This window comes from Coenobita brevimanus, chromosome 22, assembly GCF_032717465.1.
Source record: "Coenobita brevimanus isolate Jiangsu-jjx chromosome 22, ASM3271746v2, whole genome shotgun sequence".
Classification (NCBI taxonomy): Eukaryota; Metazoa; Arthropoda; class Malacostraca; order Decapoda; family Coenobitidae; genus Coenobita; species Coenobita brevimanus.
The window spans coordinates 2787169-2806965 of record NC_136975.1 but is presented as its reverse complement, the minus strand read 5'-3'; the positions used below and the strand labels follow the sequence as shown (position 1 = coordinate 2806965).

At 41.8% G+C, this 19797-nt stretch overlaps 1 protein-coding gene and 1 pseudogene across 1 annotated transcript in view; one reads left to right on the top strand and one right to left on the bottom strand.

Moving 5' to 3' along the window:
- The window catches only part of defl (Integrator complex subunit 7), a 69516-nt gene that overhangs the window by 10092 nt on the left and 39627 nt on the right, over nt 1-19797 (top strand). Inside the window, exons 4-10 of the mRNA XM_080266773.1 lie at nt 1274-1434; nt 4256-4385; nt 6609-6725; nt 8452-8704; nt 11294-11393; nt 18468-18612; nt 18962-19055. Coding sequence (XP_080122899.1) covers nt 1274-1434; nt 4256-4385; nt 6609-6725; nt 8452-8704; nt 11294-11393; nt 18468-18612; nt 18962-19055 — 1000 coding nt within the window. The remainder of the gene's footprint in view (nt 1-1273; nt 1435-4255; nt 4386-6608; nt 6726-8451; nt 8705-11293; nt 11394-18467; nt 18613-18961; nt 19056-19797) is intronic.
- On the bottom strand, nt 11137-11255 carry LOC145392621 (5S ribosomal RNA; annotated as a pseudogene).

Genomic DNA, 19797 nt, shown 5'->3' with positions numbered 1-19797 from the left:
CTAGAGTACTGCCATTCTCATCCACTTCTGCAGGCACACCACACTCACCAACTACACCATATACCTTCACATTACCTTCTTTCCCATCCAATACACTCTCTCATTCTTTTCATACTTTTCCATGCGCACTTCCACATTTGCCCAGAACTCTTCTTTTACTCAGCTTGCACCATCTTGCATTGGTGTATACACACACACAGTCACCCACATTTGTAATCATACTTTCAATTTTACCCGTAAAATCCTTGAACCAATTGATCTATACACTCATATATTCTTCTTCCATCTCTTGCACACAACAATACATACTCCCTCTTTTGCTCTCTCATTCTCACCTACTCCCATGCATAAATACCATCCATATGCCCACTCTCACACTCTCACTTCACCATTTAGTCTCAGTTAATCCACATATTTCCTCTTTTGCACCCTCAAACATCTGGACAGTCTCTCTCTCTCTCTTTCACCTAATCATTTGCATCCCATACATTCCATGTTCTAATCCGTACCATGTCCCTTGTTTAGTCCCTGGTCGTCACCTGTATATAAACACTGCCTTTAGAATACTGTCATACTCTAAATGGATTTGGAGATTTTGTAAGGCCTCTTCTTTAGTGATGTATTCCACACATTTCACATTAAATTGTCTTGAATGTCATTGATTCAACTATATTGATATAAAAATTAGCATACAAGAAAATGTTAAGGTGTAAGGTACAAAATACTGGTAAGGTGCAAGGAAGCCACAAGCTTGCAGTGCCACTTAGAAACTGGATCTCAGAAATTCACCTGTATTACACTGACTACAGACATTCTACGACAGACATTCCTTCCCTATGTACTGTGGTCCTTCAGTATTCACTGGAGATGTATAACAGATCCCTTTGAATAACGAAATCAACAAATAATTTTTGCTTCCCAAAATGACCCCTGGGTTTTCCTTGTGTACTGCAGAATGTCATTAAACTTTAGAATCTACTTATTTTAAGTAAGCTTTGAGATGATTTAGTAAAACCTATTGTTAGGCTATTGCCAATATACCTTGAATAAGTGTATTTTGAGAGTATTTTAGGGCTCAAATAATTGGAGCTGAAAATCCTGAAGCTGCAAATGTTGAGGGAGTACTGTATACTGGATGAACATAGGGAAATGTTAATTCTGCCTAGCACTCAGTTAACGTAAAAGTTACAGTTAAAGTAACAGTTATTGGTACAGTGTAATTAAAAAGTCTTCCATTCTCACATTTATGCCTCTACCTTCTTTTTGCCATCAGTTAGCGCGTGCCCTGACTCTCCGCACCCTGGGCTGGATGTCGGGTGTTGTGGGTGAAAATCGTAGGGTCCAGCACCTTATTCGAGAGGCTTTGGATGCCAAGGAATCGGTTGAATTACAAGCAGCAATCATGGCAGCAGAGAAATATGCTGCTAAGTCAAAGTGGGTGATTATTGGTTTATCTGTATTTCTTCTTTATGGGACAGCTCTCTGGTACATGCAGAGGGATCAGGGATGGGTCTTTGTGCTGTGTGCTGATGTAACTAGTACTTTAATTCTGTTTCTTTTGTACAATTTTTTTTTTTTTACACCTGGTGGTCCAGTGAATTTAGTTATTCAAGCCTGATGTAGCCTGTACAGGTCTAATTCCAAGGGGAAGTTGAGGTTTATTACTCAAATAAGACTTCTGGGACGTGCTATCCAAAATTTTTCGGACTGGGATCGCAACTCCAAAATTAGTTGTATAATGCAATGCGCCTCTAGGTGGTAGTACTAACTTGCATAGAGAGTCAGTGTGCCACATGACGCAGAGCTAGCCAGATGTGGAAATTACTGACATTCGTTTGTTTGCTGTCATGCATGAGTTGTCTGGTGATGTCAAGATGGATATAAAAAGGGTACAGTGAATTTGCATCAGATTTTGTGCAAATCTCAGGAAAAATGCAACAGAGACCCTGGCAATGATTCAATAAGTGTTTGGTGAGCAATCACTTGGTCGGACAACCTCACCAACCCTAAAAGGCCAGACAGTTGAAAAGCAGTGTCAGGAGCATACTGATAGTTTTCTTTGGCATCAAGGGGTTGTGCACAAAGAATTCATCCCAGCTGGCCAAACTGTCAATTCCAACTTCTACTGTGATGGTTGGCAACGACTGTGTGAATTGTGAGAAGACGATGCCCCGACTTTTGATGAGACAACAACTGGCAGCATCACCATGACAACGCCCCGGCTCACAGTGCACTCAACACCCAGCAGTGTTTGGTCAAGAATAACATGGCTATCGTCCCCTGCTCTCCCTACTTGCCAGATTTGGCCCGCTGTGACTTCTTTCTGTTCCCAAAAATGAAGATCAAGCTGAAAGGAAGCCGTTTTGATACCTTTGAGGACATCTAAAAGGAATTGCCGGTGTTGCTCGACACTCTTCGAAAAAGACTTCCACGAAGCATTCCATCTATGGAGGAAACACTGGGACCGGTGTGTCAGTGCACAAGGGAACTACTTTGAGGGTGATGGCTGCCAATAGGATCTGTGGTGAGTTTTCAGTTTTATATAGCATTAGTCCAGAAAATTTTGGATAGCACCTTGTAAAGGATGAGCAACAGGTCATTCCCACCCTAAATTTCTGGACTAAGTCACTTGGCCCCAGCTCCTTATGCTCCTGATGGGACAGTGCTGGATTAGGTGATGGACAGACAAAAATAAGAAAGCCAAAATCATCTGTTTGTTTTAACATGCCTGGACACGCTGCATTAAAAAAACTCGAGGCTTATCTTTTTCTCTCTCTCAGTTTATCAGCCTGCTTACAAGTATTCCCCATTTAAGTTCTTTCATCAAGAAGTTGATAATAAATAAATTCGTTTTTCACATAAAATTCTAATGATTCAGTACAAAGTTGTTTTGAACTGAAAGGGAAAATTTTTCTCGCAGGAACTTACAGGTCTGTCAGGATGATGATGATGATAGTTCATCTGCATTTGTTCATTTGTATTGCTTGTTTCAGAATCCTGCTGTACATCTTAAGGTAGGCAGAGTTGATCATTATACTAATGATGAATATATTGGTGTTGTGATGAGAAGAGGTAGACTGAGATGGTTTGGGCATGTGGAGAGGATGGAGGATGAAAACTGGGTGTGGAGGGTGAGAGGTGTGAATGTTGAGGATAGAGTTGCAAGTCAAACAGAAAGAGACTTAGGATCACGTCATATAGTGTGACCTCAGAGATAAGGGACAGAATAAAGAGGCTTGTAGCGAATGATCAGCAGGAGAGCAGCCTTCTGGTAACCAAGGCTGACACGTGGAAGCATGTTAGAGTTTTTATAAAGGAAGCGAAGCAATGAAGCGGTAGATCTCCCACGTTCTTTGTCTCTGGATTCTGTCTGATCCCACCTTTAGTTAGGAGTAAGATTAAAATAATGGTGATGATTGTGGTAGGTGGGGGCGCTCACCATCCACTCACTCGATGTAATGCTGCCCTCGGGTGTCTGCCCTTTCCTCTCCTTTATCCTTCATTCCTTCCATCCTCTTCTGTCTTTCTTTCCTTCATTCTTTCCTCATCTTTCTGCCTACAGGTGACTTACACTCCCCCTTCTTTCTTTCTTTCTTTTCTTCATTCTTTCCTCTTCCTTCTGCCTGTGGGTGACTCTACACTGAATGACAAGCCAAATGGTTTCCTGTACACCAGGAAACCATTTACTGTGCTGGGTGGTAACCATATAACCAAATTTTGGTGCCTGGTGGTTTAGTGGATTGAGCCGATGAAGGTTTATATCCAAGGGGTGGTTGGGGTTGATTGCTCATGTAATGCCACTCACGGATGAGTGAGGCTGGTCACTCTCATCTTAAATGTCAGGACCAACTTGCCTAGCCCCGGGCTCCTAGGCTCCTAATGGGGCAACGTAGGATTGGATGATGAATGAATGAATAAATGATGATGATGTTGGTGAGGATGTTGATGATGGGAGATGATAATGATTTTGATAGATAATTATGATAGGTGGTGATGACTTTGGTTGACGATGATGATTTTGATAGATCCCAATGGTGCTGATGATGACCATGATAGATGATGATGATGATGATGATGGCATGAAGAGGTATATGAAGGAGAGTGGTGCAGGATGGAGAGTAGAAATGTGAAATGAAGGCAGTTTGTTCATGGCCACCCCTCAAAGGTTAGCTAAGGTGTCTACCTGTTGATAAATAAATAGATAGATGCTGATGTTGATGATAATGAGTGTAAGACATCAATCTGTGTGTTTCAGGACATTTGCAATGAACATGTGTGAGCGTTTGATCCACATGATAGGAGGACTTGCCACTCCTGTTGATGTGAAGCTACAGCTGATTGAAGTGTTCCAACACATGCATCATGATGCTGAGACTGCTGCCACTGTGAGTTGGTTTATCATACTCTTTTTTTATTCTATCTGATAAGTAATATGAAATGCATATGTATGCAATGTTATGCCTCTGAGGTGGAGTCAGGATTCTGTAGATTTGAATGGTGAGTGTCTGACCCATTTCATTGGGCATGCTGTTGACTTCAAGCAGTTATCCCTCTGGTTTGTGTTTTCTTTGTTTCCTTTCCTCATCCATAGGTGGGAGGAAGAGGCCAATACGATGATGATGATTTGTTTTAACCTGCCAGAGATCCTCAGCATCTTTCACCCAAGCTGGTGGTTAGGTGCAGTCAGATAAAGAGTTGATTTGACAAGTAACCAAAGAAACTCATTCTTACCTCAGAACTCAGACTCATCAGTTTCATGCAATCCTGACTTAGTGTTCAAGTTGTGGAAGTAACCCAGTCCCATCAGTTGAAATAAACCTACTACTGTATTGTACAATAACACTCCCAAGCTCTTATAACTCACTATCAGCCAATAAAAATAATTTGGCACTTGTTGAAATAAAATAGTAGTTTCACTAATCATGAGAGAATTAACATGTATATCAAATTTACTGCTACAATTTATAAATTGCACTTGGGAACATATGTAGGCCTACTTTTTCATTGCATTTACTTTGCACTTTGGGCATGTCTGTCATTTTCTTCTCTGATGCATTATATCAAAGAAAAACATATGTAGACAGAAACATACAAAGTCTCTCTCAGCATAGCAGAATTAGCCAACAGAGGAGAGTGGAAACAAACTTACTATTGTACAGTAACACTTTCAAGCTGTTATAACTCACTCTCCTCCAATTAAAATAATCTGGCACTTGTTGAAATAAATTAGTAGTTTCACTAATAATGAGAGAACATGTATATCAAATTTACTGCTACAGTTTATAGACTGCACTTGAGAACCTATGTGGACTTATTTTTTCATTGCATTTACTCTGCACTTTGGGTATGTCTTTCATTTTCTTCTCTGATCCATTATATCAAAGAAAATCATATGTAAACAGAAACATACAAAGCCTCTCTCAGCATATCAGTATTAGCCAACAGAGGAGAGTGGACAAGTAGAAGTGGCAGATTATTAGGACAGAGAAATATACCAAGCCTCCCAGCTTCGGAATGTGTAGCAACATATGAGAGAGAAATGTAAAAGAGGTGAAGTATTTACCTGAAATGCATACTGTACCAAGCCTTTGACAGCTTAGGAAGGTTAGCCAGCAAAGGAAAGTGATGCGTACCTGTACAAGAGGTAAAGTACTGTTTTAGGGGAGAGAAATATACCAAGTCTCTCACAACTACAAATATTACCCAGCAGAACAAAGACAAGTGAAAGAAGTGAAAAGCTCCTATTAAAACAAAGAAGTAAACCAAGTCTCTCACAGCTTATGAGTATTAGCCAGCAGAGGAAAGTGACAAGTACAGGAGGTGAAATATAAGGGTAGAGGAACATTCCAAGTCTTTCTCAGCTTAAGAATGCTGGACAGGCAGCTTTTAGCCATCAGAGGAAAGTCACCACTAGAATAGGTGAAATGTTAGGCTAATTCTGAATTGCAGTAAAAATTAAGTTACTGAATATTGTTCCTTTTCAGTTGTTACTTGAGTTTAAAAAGGCTTTACATCCTCGAGTGACAACCATACCTTACTTTGTTTCAGTTACTGTATCAGGTTATGCACAAAAGCAGAATGGGAGGAAACAAAAACTAAATAAAACATTATCTGTTTCAGGATTAAATCACATACCACACTACAGGTAAATTAGTTACCGTACATAAGTATCTCACTTTCCATAGTTTGGGCACACACTGTACTATGAGTCAGCACTATTTAACTTCAGACTTTCCATTTCCATATACTTATCACTAAGAAACTTGTGGTCATAGGTTAACATCCACTAATCAGGGTCTTCTCACTCATGTAGCCCTCTCCGCTAGCGGAACGACCTGACATTCCCATCACCATTCTCCTAATCTAATTACAGATGTTAAATTCACCCTGCACAGCAATTTCAGTAGTAAGGGTGAAGTTAAGGTTGGTCATCTGTGTGGATATGGAGTCAAATATGCTGGGTTCTGTAAAATAAGCTGCAAGAAGGCCAGAAATCAGGGCCAGTCTCATATGAAGGAACCGTAGTTACTGTATGTAATATCATAAAAAAATGAAATTGCTGAATACTAAATATAAATAAATAATAATCCTAGTGTCTTTTGCTATAGGTGCGTAGTTTGTGCCTGGAGCTGCTTAAGGAATACCCAACTCAGCGTGTAGTGATCACAACCCTCCACACCCTGACACAACTGGCCGCACATATCTTGGTTGACATACCACAGCAGGTAATTGTCACAATCATGATCATCATCATCATCATTATCATTCCAACCTTATTTACCCTTCATCATGATCATGATCATATGAATCCTACCATATTTACTCATTACCATCATCATCATCACCATCATCATCTGAATCCTATATTACCCATGATGACACTGTTCATGATCATCATATCCATGATTCCCTCATCATCATCATGGAGCTAGAAAGAAATGTCTCCGCATGGTAGCACCAACATACTCGAGCAGTGGAATCGGTCATACAGATGCCCCTCACCTCCCTACCTCTCCTCTAGAAGGAAGATGATGGACTGCAGGGAAATGGCAACATCATCCCACAGTCCACAGGGTTTATGTCCTTATGAGCCTGGGTTTGCTACTTCTACATCATTGTTAACCTCCCATCCATGATTCCCCTTCGTCATCATCATCATCATCATCATCATACCAGTTTAAGAAATGGGGTGAGGTAGGATCCATAATCATATAGAAAGCATAAAAGGTAGGTAGGAGAGCTCACCATCCACTCACGTGTCAGCCCACTTTTAGGTAACTCTGCACTGAGTGACAAGCCAGATGCTTTCATGTAGCCTTGGAATTGGAAACCACTGATTGCATTGGTTGGTAACCATTTAACAGACATCTGGTGATCTGTTGAGTGATCAGCTGGATATGGCCCTTATAGATCTAAGTGTTTTTTTTTTTTTTTTTTTTTTTACTAATAACTTCTGTATTGTATGATGATTAGATGATGTTAATGAACATGATGATGATAATAGATATAGACAGTGATGATGATGATGATAGATAAAGTTGATGGTGATGATAATGAAAACATTGATAACAGATGATGATAAAAACTGATACAAATATGTTGAAAATGACAATTATAATGATGATGATAATGGCAAGGTGGGTGTGCTCACAATCCACTCACTCGGTGTAGTGCTGCTTTGGGTGTCTTCCCTTTCCACTCCATCCTTTCTCTTCTGTCTTTCTTTCCTTCATTCTTTCCTCTTCCTTATGCCTATGAGTGACTTTACACTCCCTCTTCTGTCATTTTTCCTTCATTCTTTCTTCTTCCTTCTGCGTATGGGTGCCTCTACACTGAGTGACAAGCCAAATGGTTTCCTTTACACCAGGATACCATTTACTCTGCTGGATGGTAACCATATAACCAAATTGGTGCCTGGTGGTATTGTGGGTAATTAAGGTGCTCCAGTTGGATTGAGCTGGTGTACTGTAGGTGTATATCCAAGGGGTGGTTGGAGTTTATTGCTAACGTAATGCCACTCAGGGATGAGTGAGGCAGGTCACTCTCATCTTGAATGTCAGGACGAACTTGCCTAGCCCTGGGTGCCTACGCTCCTTATGGGGCAACGTGGGATTAGATGATGGATGGATAATGACAAGTGTGCACTTAATCCTGGAGGGGTGGCCACAAACAAATCTCTATGCCACCAAGCTACCCTTCCTCCAACTACCAACCTCATTCATATACCTCTCAATTTCACCACATCCTTCTGTCTCCCCTCCCCCTCTTCCCCTGCAGCTCATGCCATCCTTATTTATACATCTTACCACTTCATCCTCAGTCTTTCCCTCCAACTCACTTACATAGGCCTGTATGTTCAGTCATTCATATTCCTCACCACCGATTCCTCCACTTCATCCTCAACTTCTGATACCACTCACCTTTTATACAGTATATCTATTTGCTTTTCAGGTGGAGTTACTAATTGGGTACCTTGATAGTGAGACGCGCGTGGGTGTGCGTGAGGCAGTGCTAGGTGAACTGGGGTACCTTGCCAGTGCAGCGCCACATGCCTGGTCTGGGCAGAATGTTGACACTCTGGTGCGATTCACTGCCTCCTGCTGCACTCCAAACCCACACCATGCCAGTGCAGCCACTACCGCCCTCACTGTCCTTGCAACGTTGACTGCAGCTCCTTCCCTTCCTCGAGTTCCATTGTCATCAGGTTTGTATAAACAAAAGTGATGACAAAACACACACACACACATTTCTCTCTCTCTCTCTCTCTCCCTCTCTCACACACACACACACACACACAGACACACACACACACACACTTTCTACTCTCTCTCTCTCTCTCTCTCTCTCTCTCAGTCATTCCCAATAATGTTGGTGCTATAATAATAATAATGATAATCATCATCATCATCATCCGGACCTCCTTTCCCACCCAAGGGCAGGGTGAGGAGTACCAGTGTCCAGACAGCACAAACTTGCCCAATCCAAAGAGGCCACACTTCCATTCACTCATCATTCAAGCCCCCGGAATCCTGGCTGTACCGGATATGCCAAAAAACATTCACCACATTCTGCAGCGTCACACAAATGTATCCAGTTGAGTCAGTCCGGATGCTGCCATGCTCACAAGGGGTGCCAAAATCCCTGATCATGCATTTCTCCTCACAACATTCATCCAGCCAGCTCGATCTCATGTCAGTTCCCTAGCCTCACCGACTTCCAAACCTCTCTTCCTCAAACACTCATCCACCATATCTCTCCACCTTCTCCTTGGCCTACCTCGTCTCCTTCCCCTTCAAATTTGCTAAGGTAAACCTTTTTCACCGCTCTGTTGTTATCCATTCTTTCCACATGACCATACCATCTCAGGACACTCTCTTCGATTCTGGTGTCCACCGACTTCCTCACTCCACACCTTTTACAAATCACACGATTTCGTATCCTATCCACCCTCTGTACTCCACATACATTCCTCAACAGTCCCATCTCCACTACTCTTACTCATGACTTTTCATTTTCATGCCACACCATAGTCTCAGAACTGTAAGTTAGAGTTGGCACGAACACTCCCTCATGTATTCCTCCTGCAGCTGCAACACTCAAGCCTCTGTTTTTTATCAAGGCCTTCATTGTGCCAGCTACTTTTCTTCCTTGTGTCACTCTGCTTTCAGCTTCTTTTGCACATTTTCCTCTCTTTTTCTACCATTGTACCCAAGTATTTGAACTCTCTCACCAATTCCAGTCTCTCCCCATTCACTGTGACATCACACTGGGAGTCACCTTCTCTCTCAGTAACCATCACTTTACTCTTCTCTACATTTACTCTCAAGGCACGACTCTCACAGACATCAACAAAACTCTGCACTAGCCTACCAAGTTCCTGTCCGGTACTTGCAAGCAGTACTGCATCATCAGCATACAACAAATTTGAGATATTCCACCCATCACCATTTATTAGCAACGCCATCCCTCTCTCCATTACTCGTGTTTTCACTTCTCTCAGCACTCCATCCATATATATATTGAACAATCATGGGGACATCACACAACCTTGTTGCACGCCCACACTGATTATTCACTTAGATGCCCATTAACCCTTACACATGCTTCGCTACCATCATAAAAACTCTTGACAGCACCTGGCAGCTTACCATTTACACCATACAGTACATGCGCAAAACTTTCCACAATCCCTCTCTGTCTACTTTGTTTTATGCTTTTTCCAGTTCCATGAATGCCATAAACACCTTATGGTCCTTCTCACGAGCCTTCTCTGGTATCTGTCTCACTGCAAATATTTGATCCACACATCCTCTGCCACTCCTAAAACCACCCTGTTCATCACTCACTAGGACTTCTAATATCTGTCTTACTTTATAATCTGTCTATCTATATCTATTGCCAGACACCTCAATCCCGTTTGGGGTGGCCACAAACAAATTGCCTCCAAGCCGCCCTGTCCCCCTCCATCTCACTGCCCTGCTCCCAACTCACACCCCCCTCTCTCATATACCTCTCCACCCCATTCCTCCATCTCATCCTTGGCCTCCCCCTCCCTCTTCCCCCCTCCACCTCACTCACATACACTCTCTTCGTCAGTCTTTCACCCTCCATCCTCTCCACATGGCCAAACCACCTCAGTGTGTTCCTCATATCGCTTCCTATCACATCCACATCCACACCACAACGCTCCTTTATATCCTCATTCGTCAGCCTGTCTCTCCATGTGACTCCACAGGCTCCTCTTAAATAACTCATTTCCACTGCTCTCACTCTTGACTTGTGTCCTTCCAACAACGTCCAAGCTTCACTTTATGCTTTATAATAATTCTTCCATATACCTTCCCTACCACACTCAGTAAACTTATGCCACGATAATTCTTCCACCCACTTTGCTCACCTATATTTTTGTACAGGGGTATAATCACAGCCTTTTTCCACTCTGCAGGCACAGTTTCACTCATCCATGCATTCTTACATATCTCCAACAAGCACTTCATTCCACTCTTTCCACTACACTTAAGCATTCATTCATTGCCAGACGCCATGTATCCCAAACGGGGTGGCCAAGGACTTGAAGTTAATTGTTTTACAGGGAGGGGCACTAATCCTCCACCAACCCCACTTGACACGTAGGGATGCCAACAGCATCTGGTGTTCCCAGGCGGTCACCCATCCAAGTACTAACCAGACCCAACGTTGCTTAACTTCGCTGATCGGACGGGAAGCGGTGTACTCAACGTGGTATCTCTGCATAATATTGATAGTAATGATGGTGATACCCTCTCCACCTCAGACTGTGCGTTGGTTGGTTTGTGTCGTGAGGCAGTATTTGATGGCAACATTAGGGTTGCCTGTCGAGCTCTCCAGGTCTTCACAAATATTGCCATCTATGTGTAAGTCCACATTTGACTTGATTGTTCTATATTATAAGGTAAAGTCATTTGTCACGAAATGTCTGTGATGTGAGCAGGCATTATGCTATTAAATGTGAGACATACTTCAGGTTCATGATTGAATTATTTAATGCATAAAAAGCTTCAAACATTTGAACACCACATAGTATATGGGGTCACTGTTAAATGTTAGTGAAGTTAATTTGAGTAGCATAAGTGAACTTTTGTTTAGGGTAGTTCCCATTGTCATGCTGTTTGATGGTAGGTGGTGGTGACCATCATCCGCTCACTTGATGTAGTGCTGCCTACTTCTTCCTTCATCCTTATCATTCTTGTTCTTTATCAGCCCTCCTTTCTCTCTATTTCTCCCATCTTTCCTGTCACTTTTTATTACTCTTTCCCTTTTCAGGTGTCACTTTTTATTTCTCTTCTTGCCTTTTCAGGTGGCTTTACATTGATTGACAAGCCTAATGGTTTCCTGTAAGCCAGGAAACCATTTGCAATGCTGGATGGTAACCATATAACCAACCCATAAGTGTTCCCTTCTTGTGAAAAAGTGGGTTGGTGCCCCTTCCCTTAAAACTAATAACTCAAATACAAACTGCCACCCCTTATTGGATTATGGCATCTGGCTATAGACAGATAGATAGATAGTCTTGCTGTTACCCCTGCCTGAAGTCATGCAGGAATATTGTTATTTGTTGTTACAGTCAGATCCCAATATTCACGGGAGTTGTATATTAGAAAACCCTGTAATATTGAATTATGCAAATATCCTAAAGCTATTGCAGAAGTCACTGATTTTAAAGTTTTAGCTATTCCTATTACCCACAAATCACTATAACACCTGTAAGTGCATTTTATGGCATTTTGATACATCCTAAAAAGACATTACATGACTATACATGAATAATTCTTGGTACAATACAGTATATTCTACTGTATTGTACAGGGTACTCACCCATGGTGATGATGAGAGTTTGCTTTGCAGTAGCTACATAATGGACAATGAATGATGAATGTTCTGTACTGCAAGGCAGGATGAGCTGAAGTTGAGCACTGGAGAAGCACTGAGCTCTCATTTACTCAAAAGTACTGCCCCACAGCTGCAAACGACAGCCCCTCATGCAGCATGTCACGCAACTTGCTGACCCCACAGAGGAGGGCCTTCAGGATCCTGAGGAGGCTTCTTTGCCTCAACCTCCCTCATAAATCCCTCATAGTCACACATTGACACATCATCATCTTCGTCATGAGGGGGAATTGCAGTACTGCAATTTGTCTGGCACATGTCATGAGTCAGGATGAAGGTGTACTGGACTGGTGCAGCAGTACAGTACTAGGGAAATATTCCTCAGTGTTGGCCATCTTCCCGTTCATGCACTGGTAGTAACACTGGACACAGCTTGTCAGTACTAGAGAAGAACTCCTCAGATTTGGCCCACTTTGCATGGCCGATCCATTCTAGCCCAACAAATCTGTACTGCAGAAATAAATTACTGTATTTAATTTTTTTTTCGACCGTACTGGACGAGACTAGTACTGGACAAACGCGTACTGGATGTGAGGGTACTTTACTTAGGACTAAACACTGGATCTGCTGACAAACCTGCCATGTTCCAGTCAAACTCATCACTCAGCAACCACACTCGACCCTCGATTTCCCGGACTAAAACGGGGGGAGACCAGTCCGGGAACCCCAGAAGACTGGGAATAACAAAAGTCCCACCCCACATACCATTCCCTGGACTATTACCGTACAGTACTTTGTCCGAATTCTCCAGTATTGTCCAGCAATTATCCCGATATTCTAGAGCATTCTGGAATGTAGGCTACCTATCTCAACATAACTAACATACACAGTACATAAAATAATGACACTGACAATAACAGTAATAATAATAACTGACACAATAGCGGTATTTTGCTAGCTGCAACCCTAAGAATGGTTATTTAGACAGTTGTTGATGAGAATGTGAAGGGTATGATAGAAAAAGATCAGAAAGCTGAGGAAAAAAGAGGAAAATGAACAAGGAATGGAACACCACAAGGTGAGCCAACCACTAATCAGCTGACAGAGATACAAACACACAGTCATCGAATGTGATCTCAATCTTTGACCGAATCAGCAGTTGTAATTGGAAAATCTCTTAATCTTTATCACCATATAGGTTTGCACCCCTAATTATTTGAAATTCAGCCAAAATTTTTTGCTTAATTTAATTTTTAATAGAAAATCAGGATTCAGAGCAAAAATTTCTTAGTTAGCAGAAGTGTTTTGTCTCTATCCTAATAACTCGCCTTGACGGACTTTTGTTTTGTATAAATATCAATTTACAATGCAGATACATTTTTTGTACTCGGAATAAATATTTATGCAAAATAGAAGTCTGTCAAGGTGTGCTGATGATCTGAAGGTGAAATATCTGCTAACATTGGTGCATTTTAACTCTGAAACCTAATTTTTAAATTAAATTATAAGTACAATTTTTTTAGCGAATTTCAGATAATTAGGTGCGTATGAGGCACTGTAGCGAAAAAAAATATATATATTTTCCAGTGAAAAGTGCCAATTCGGTATTTAATCGCACTGAGTCAGGTGAACCAAGTGAGCAGGAATGGATCCCGGTGACTTTGTCTGTAAGAAAATAATTTTTATTATGAATTTTATTGTGTCCAAACCTTCCTTAAATTTGACTGTTATGCAATAAACTATTTATAGTGGCATTAGAGAAAGGTAAGAGGCAAATGGGATATTGCCACGAGCTAGGAACTGGTGGCATGAAGCGGGTTGGTGGCCAAGATACGTTTCATGTATGAAAATATCTTCTTGTGTGCGCTACAGATGGCCTTTATCAAGTCAAAACCTTGCTAAAATTATACCGTGTTGTGCAGCAGATTGCTTATAGTTTTACAGTAAAAGCTCGATTAACTGGCATCCGATGCATTGGCACATCCGTATAACCGGAACTCAAATTTGATCCGGCATGGGGTCGAAAATATTCCAGATATCGGTCATCCCCTCATAATTCTTGATTAGTTCTGTACAGTACGGGATAAAGTAGTGTACGCAGCTAAGTTTTCAAATTATTTTAGCCTGTAACTTATGCTAAATTTTTCTTAAAATTATTTTTGGTAATGTTTGCTGGTTAGTGTTCAGCCCTGTACAATTTCTCTTGCTGTCTTTTTGTGTGTATTGTAGTGTACATTCACGATCACTAATTTCTGCTCAGGGGTGCCCCCTTCATACCCCCATATACCCAGGGAAGATGGGAGGGGGGGGGGACGAAACCAGCTCCACCTTCCTCTACCCCAGCTCCCAACCCTCCCCCATACCCCTAGCCTCTACCCCAGCTCCCAACCCTCCCCCATACCCCTACCCCTCCCAGCCCCCCACTCGTCATTCTTAACTGGCAGTTACATCTCAAGCTAACCTCATACTGTACTTTACACTCATAGTCACATTACTAATACACAAATATAAAACACTAGGATATGTAAAAAGTATATACTGTAATATGACTGTGAACATGCTGCATCAAGAAATTACTGCATTATAATGTTGACAATAAAACAAAAACATTAACAACGGCCATCCCAGGCCTCATGCGTTGGGTGCTTGCATGCGTCTGTGTCTGTGCCTGCGTGTTTGGATGTGTTTATGTCTTTGTTTTTCAGTGTGCGTGTGTGTGTGTGTGTGTGTGTGTGTGTGTGTGTGTGTGTGTGTGTGTGTGTGTGTGTGTGTGTGAGTGTGTGTGTGTGTATTTGCAAAGCAGTGCACCCAACACAGGAGGCCTGAGGTGGCCGTTGTTAATGTTTTTGTTTTACAATCAATGTCATAATGCATTACAGTAATTTCTTGCTGCAACATGTTGATAGTTATATTTTTTTAACATATCTTAGTAGTCTTTATTTGTATTAGCAGTGGGACCAGGAGTGTTAAGCATGAAATCAGCTTGTGATGTAACTGCTAGTTAGGAATAATGGGTGGGGTGGGGGATTGGGTAGGGATATGGGAAATGGTCAGGAGTCAGGATAGTGGCGGGTGGAGCTCGTTTTATCCTCCCCTCCCCTCTTCCCTGGGTATTCTGAGGTAGGAAGGGGGCACCCCTGGGTAGATATTAGTGAGTATGAGTGTACCTCTACTGTATCTTACCTGTACTGTATCTAATACTGAATAATGTACTGTATGAAATAAAGTCCCAAGTTTGGTACTGTTTCATTTGTTTGACTCGCAGAAAATTTCTAAGAGTAACATTCAATTATCCAGAAATTTCCATATCCGGAATGGAAGAATCCCCATGCATTCCGGTTAATCGAGCTTTTACTGTATATGGGAGAATAATGGCTGGACTTTTGTGAGGATCCCGAACTTGTACGGGCAATTTTCCGGCATTTGATAATATTGTCCAGCCTCTGCCCGTGTCTGGGAAATCCGAAATCTGGGATATAGGGGTCCGCCGAATCAAGGGTCGAGTTTTCATATTGCTGTCTGGAGGCATCTTTAATATACTCGCTGTCCACCACCACCTTTCCATCATCATTCTTCAAACACTGCTCACCTGCAATATCCTTATTTTCCCTCTTCATCTGATTTACCCTCTGAATCCCTAAAGTGCTAACAGGATCAATTTATCCTTTTTCAAGATTATGCAAGATACTGCATGTGATCAATTGAGGGGCTTAGGGAAAACTTGGAAAAAAACATGCTCTGCCCCGATTGCGACCTATATCCCTTCCAATCAATCAGAACTAAGCGCTGAATAGGCGGGAAGGAGGGAGGGGAGGAATGGGGTGGGAGCACATAGAAAACAGGAGTCGCACCATCTGGAAGGGTAACTTTTAAAATCTTTGACGGTCTGTAGCACATGAACCAGTCTGTCTAAAATGCTCTGGTTTGCAGCATAAGGTGTGTAAATTCAAGCTCTAAACCTTGGGCATAACACCTTTTACTTCTGGAAAGAGTTGAGAAATCGGCTCCATATACAGATTTTCACACCAGTACAGTTGATTGAATTGCATATCCTAGGGGTTAAATATCATATTATTCATTTCATCGCTATTTAAGTTATCGAGTAAAAGACTCAGGCTCAGATTTTTCCCTGTATACCTCCGTTCGATCCCTATGCTTGGCAGCCAAGTGTCTGTCAGTTACCACCCCTTTTTCGTTCCCGGAAAAGTCTTCCTTTCTCCTTAACTGTGGCCTCTGCACACACATCCTGCCACCATGTTACCTTAGGTCTTGGATAGCCCCTTGCCCATCCACATACTGAATCACTGACTGTTGGAGATTGTTTTTGAGAGCTTGGTACTGTTCATTTACATTTCTATCAGCAGCTTCCTGTTCAGACACAGCTCAAAATGTCTCGCTGTAGAAGGCCTCTCTCACTGCTTGGTTTTCCAACTTCCATATTTTCCTCCTACTGTAGATGCATAGGTTTCCCTCGTCATCACCTGCTCCTTAAGCACCAAGTCTTTTATCAGTAACTTGTGTTGCTGCGCACACTCTCTGCACCCTATACAGTACACCCTCAATATAATGAACTAATTGGTCCCAGACTCCCGTCATTAAAGCCAATAATTCATTGAAGCTGAACACTGTGTTGTTCGGTAATTTCCCAGGTGTCATGGCTTTTGCTGAACAAAAATTGTTAAACACAGAGTGCCGTTGAGCCATACAGTACATTCATATACAGTGATGTACTTCTAGGTCTAAATTGCTCTTTTTCTCAATAAATTCTCTATTCATAGCTCCTCTTATGATGCTTGTCACCCAGACACTTATGCAGTATTCTGAGGGATGTGCACATATCTCATCCATACTGCCTTTCTTTTACATGCTAACCATTCCATATAGTCTCGGTTAATCCATGTATGTCCACTTTTGCACCTTCAAGCACCTGGACAATCTCTCTTTCATTCATTTCATCATTTGCACCCCTTACATTCCATGTTGCAGTTGATACCATGTCCTTTGTCTGGTCCTTGATTTTCAGCTGTTGGTCTGCCCTGATATGAGGCTTCTTGTTTGTATTTTTAGTTATTTATTTTCCTGGGAGGGGCACTAACCCTCCGCCAACCCACTTGATGACACGTAAGGAACACCTGTGACAACGAATAATTGAGAGATTACTGTATCTCACTTGGTCATCACTGTGAGAGGGGCAAATTGTACGGGCTTCTATGCCCAGCTGCCAAAGGAGTTCGAGGCTTGATGTAGAGATACCATTTTTAACAAAATTTCAAATAAGAAGTGTGTAATGTGCTTATAGTTTGGTGCAGACAGTCAGAGTAGCTTGTATTACAGAGCATGCTGGCTTACTGTTACTGAAACACCGAAAGAATTCGGCAACGGGGGTTGGTCAGAAGTTAGTCCTGAGGGTTGATGATCAGGAACTCCAGCTTTCCCTGTCATCAGCCTTCCATCCACCTTGGGAGTACTGGTGCTACAGTCTACTCCCTAGTCTCAGAGTGTTGTGGAAAGGATGCGGAGCCATAGCATCGTCTTATTATTATACAGAGCAGTGGGAAATTACAGTAGACCCATGCTATAACGGAGTAATTGAGGGGAAGCCTGATCCAATAAAGTTGATAGTCTTTTATATCCAGTGGTGCCCCCCCCATTGAGATTTCAAGCACTTAATTGAAAAAAAATGAGTACCATAACATATTCTAGTACTAAAAATGAAAACTATGCTCATTTTGCACTAACGTGGCCCATAATTTTCCATTTTGCAACTTATTTCACATCCTTGTCATAGCATTTCTTCATGACTAGCACAGTATTTCTATACAGTGGTCTGTTATTATGACTTAGGAATCACAATGGGGCAAGGGAACTTTCAAGCCAGGTTGGAGTAAAATGGGTAGGAAACATGTATTTTGCCCCATTGCACCCCATTTAACGGATGTCGTTTATCATAGCCGATGGAAGTTCAATGGCCTTCATAGTGTACGTTAAAACTGATGTCCAGATTTGTTAAAGCAAAGGTCTACTGGACTACACAAAATTATGAAAATCTGGGCCAGATTAAGGTGAAAGAACAACAGTATTTTTGTATTTTATATTTACAGTCATGAGGAACAGAAGAACAGTGAGTTATGTGAGGAGGCACACTGTGCGGCACTGAGCCTTCTACAGACTGTCTTCGGCTCCACACAGCAGGGTGATGCAGCATTGGACGAAACTGCTGTACCTATGGGTCTACGCACGTGTCTGGTATGATTACACCCTTAACTAGTGTCCCAGATATATAATTTAGACCAGCCATTTCATCATGAAAGTAGTAAACGGTTTCATGGCACATAGGATACAATTTACCTTGTCACCTAGTGTAGTCACCTGAAGGCAATGGCAAGTTACTCTTTCCCACTACATTATGAACCAGTGTTTGTGCCTACAGGTGATAGTGATGATGATTATGATAGTGCTATTAGTGTTGATGCTGATGATGATTATGCTGGTGATGGTATTGATAATATTGTTGTTGGTGGTGGTGGTGGTGGCGGCAGCGGCGATGGCAGTGGTGGCCCTATTGCTGCTGCTGCTGATGATCTTATCTTTGCAGGTGTGTGCAGTTTTGCTCGCTCGTACAAAGCCCAGCATCATGAATGATTTGGCTGTTACCCTCACTGACACTTTATCTGACAACCTACTTTCTGGTAAGTTGTAACCTGTTTCATGTCATCTGTGTATTTATCTTCCCTTGTCGGAAGTTGGTGCTTTCAACCTCATGGGATAATATTTACCTGAACCAATTCACTGAACAAATGCAGTGTATCAGAGGTTTTGGCATTTTTGCTGATATCAAACAAAATTTGGTGTTTGCTTTTTGAATTGGTAGATCAGATATGAAAAAAGAATGAAAGTACTGTATATGTATTTGTTTTTAAGGGTTTTCATTATTTTTAACAGCAACCTGTGTGTGTGTGTGTGTGTGTGTGTGTGTGTGTTTGTGTGTGTGTGTGTGTGTGTGTGTTTACCTGGTTGTATTTCCAAGTTCTGATATACAAGAAATGAGCTACGCTTCTGGGGTCCTGTCTCTGTATCTCAATTTGTCAAATTTTGCTTTGAACTCATTTTTTGGACTGGACGATCTCATTCTCCAGGCTCTTCCACAGGTCTGTGCGTCTATATGGAAAATATTTTTCTTCCTTCAGGCAACTTGGCTTTTTTAGTTTCATTCTGTGTTCTCATGTTACTCTCTCATCCCATACAATCAGATCTCTGTCAATTTTTTCTACTCCCATCTTGGCCCTGAACACTGCAGTCATGTCACCCCTCTCTCTCCTTTCTTCTAAGGAAGACAGAACTAGTTTTTCCAGTCTTTCCCTGTATGGCAGATCTGCCAGGCTAGGGACCAACTTGTTTGTTCTTCTTTGTATTTTCACGATCTTGTTTATA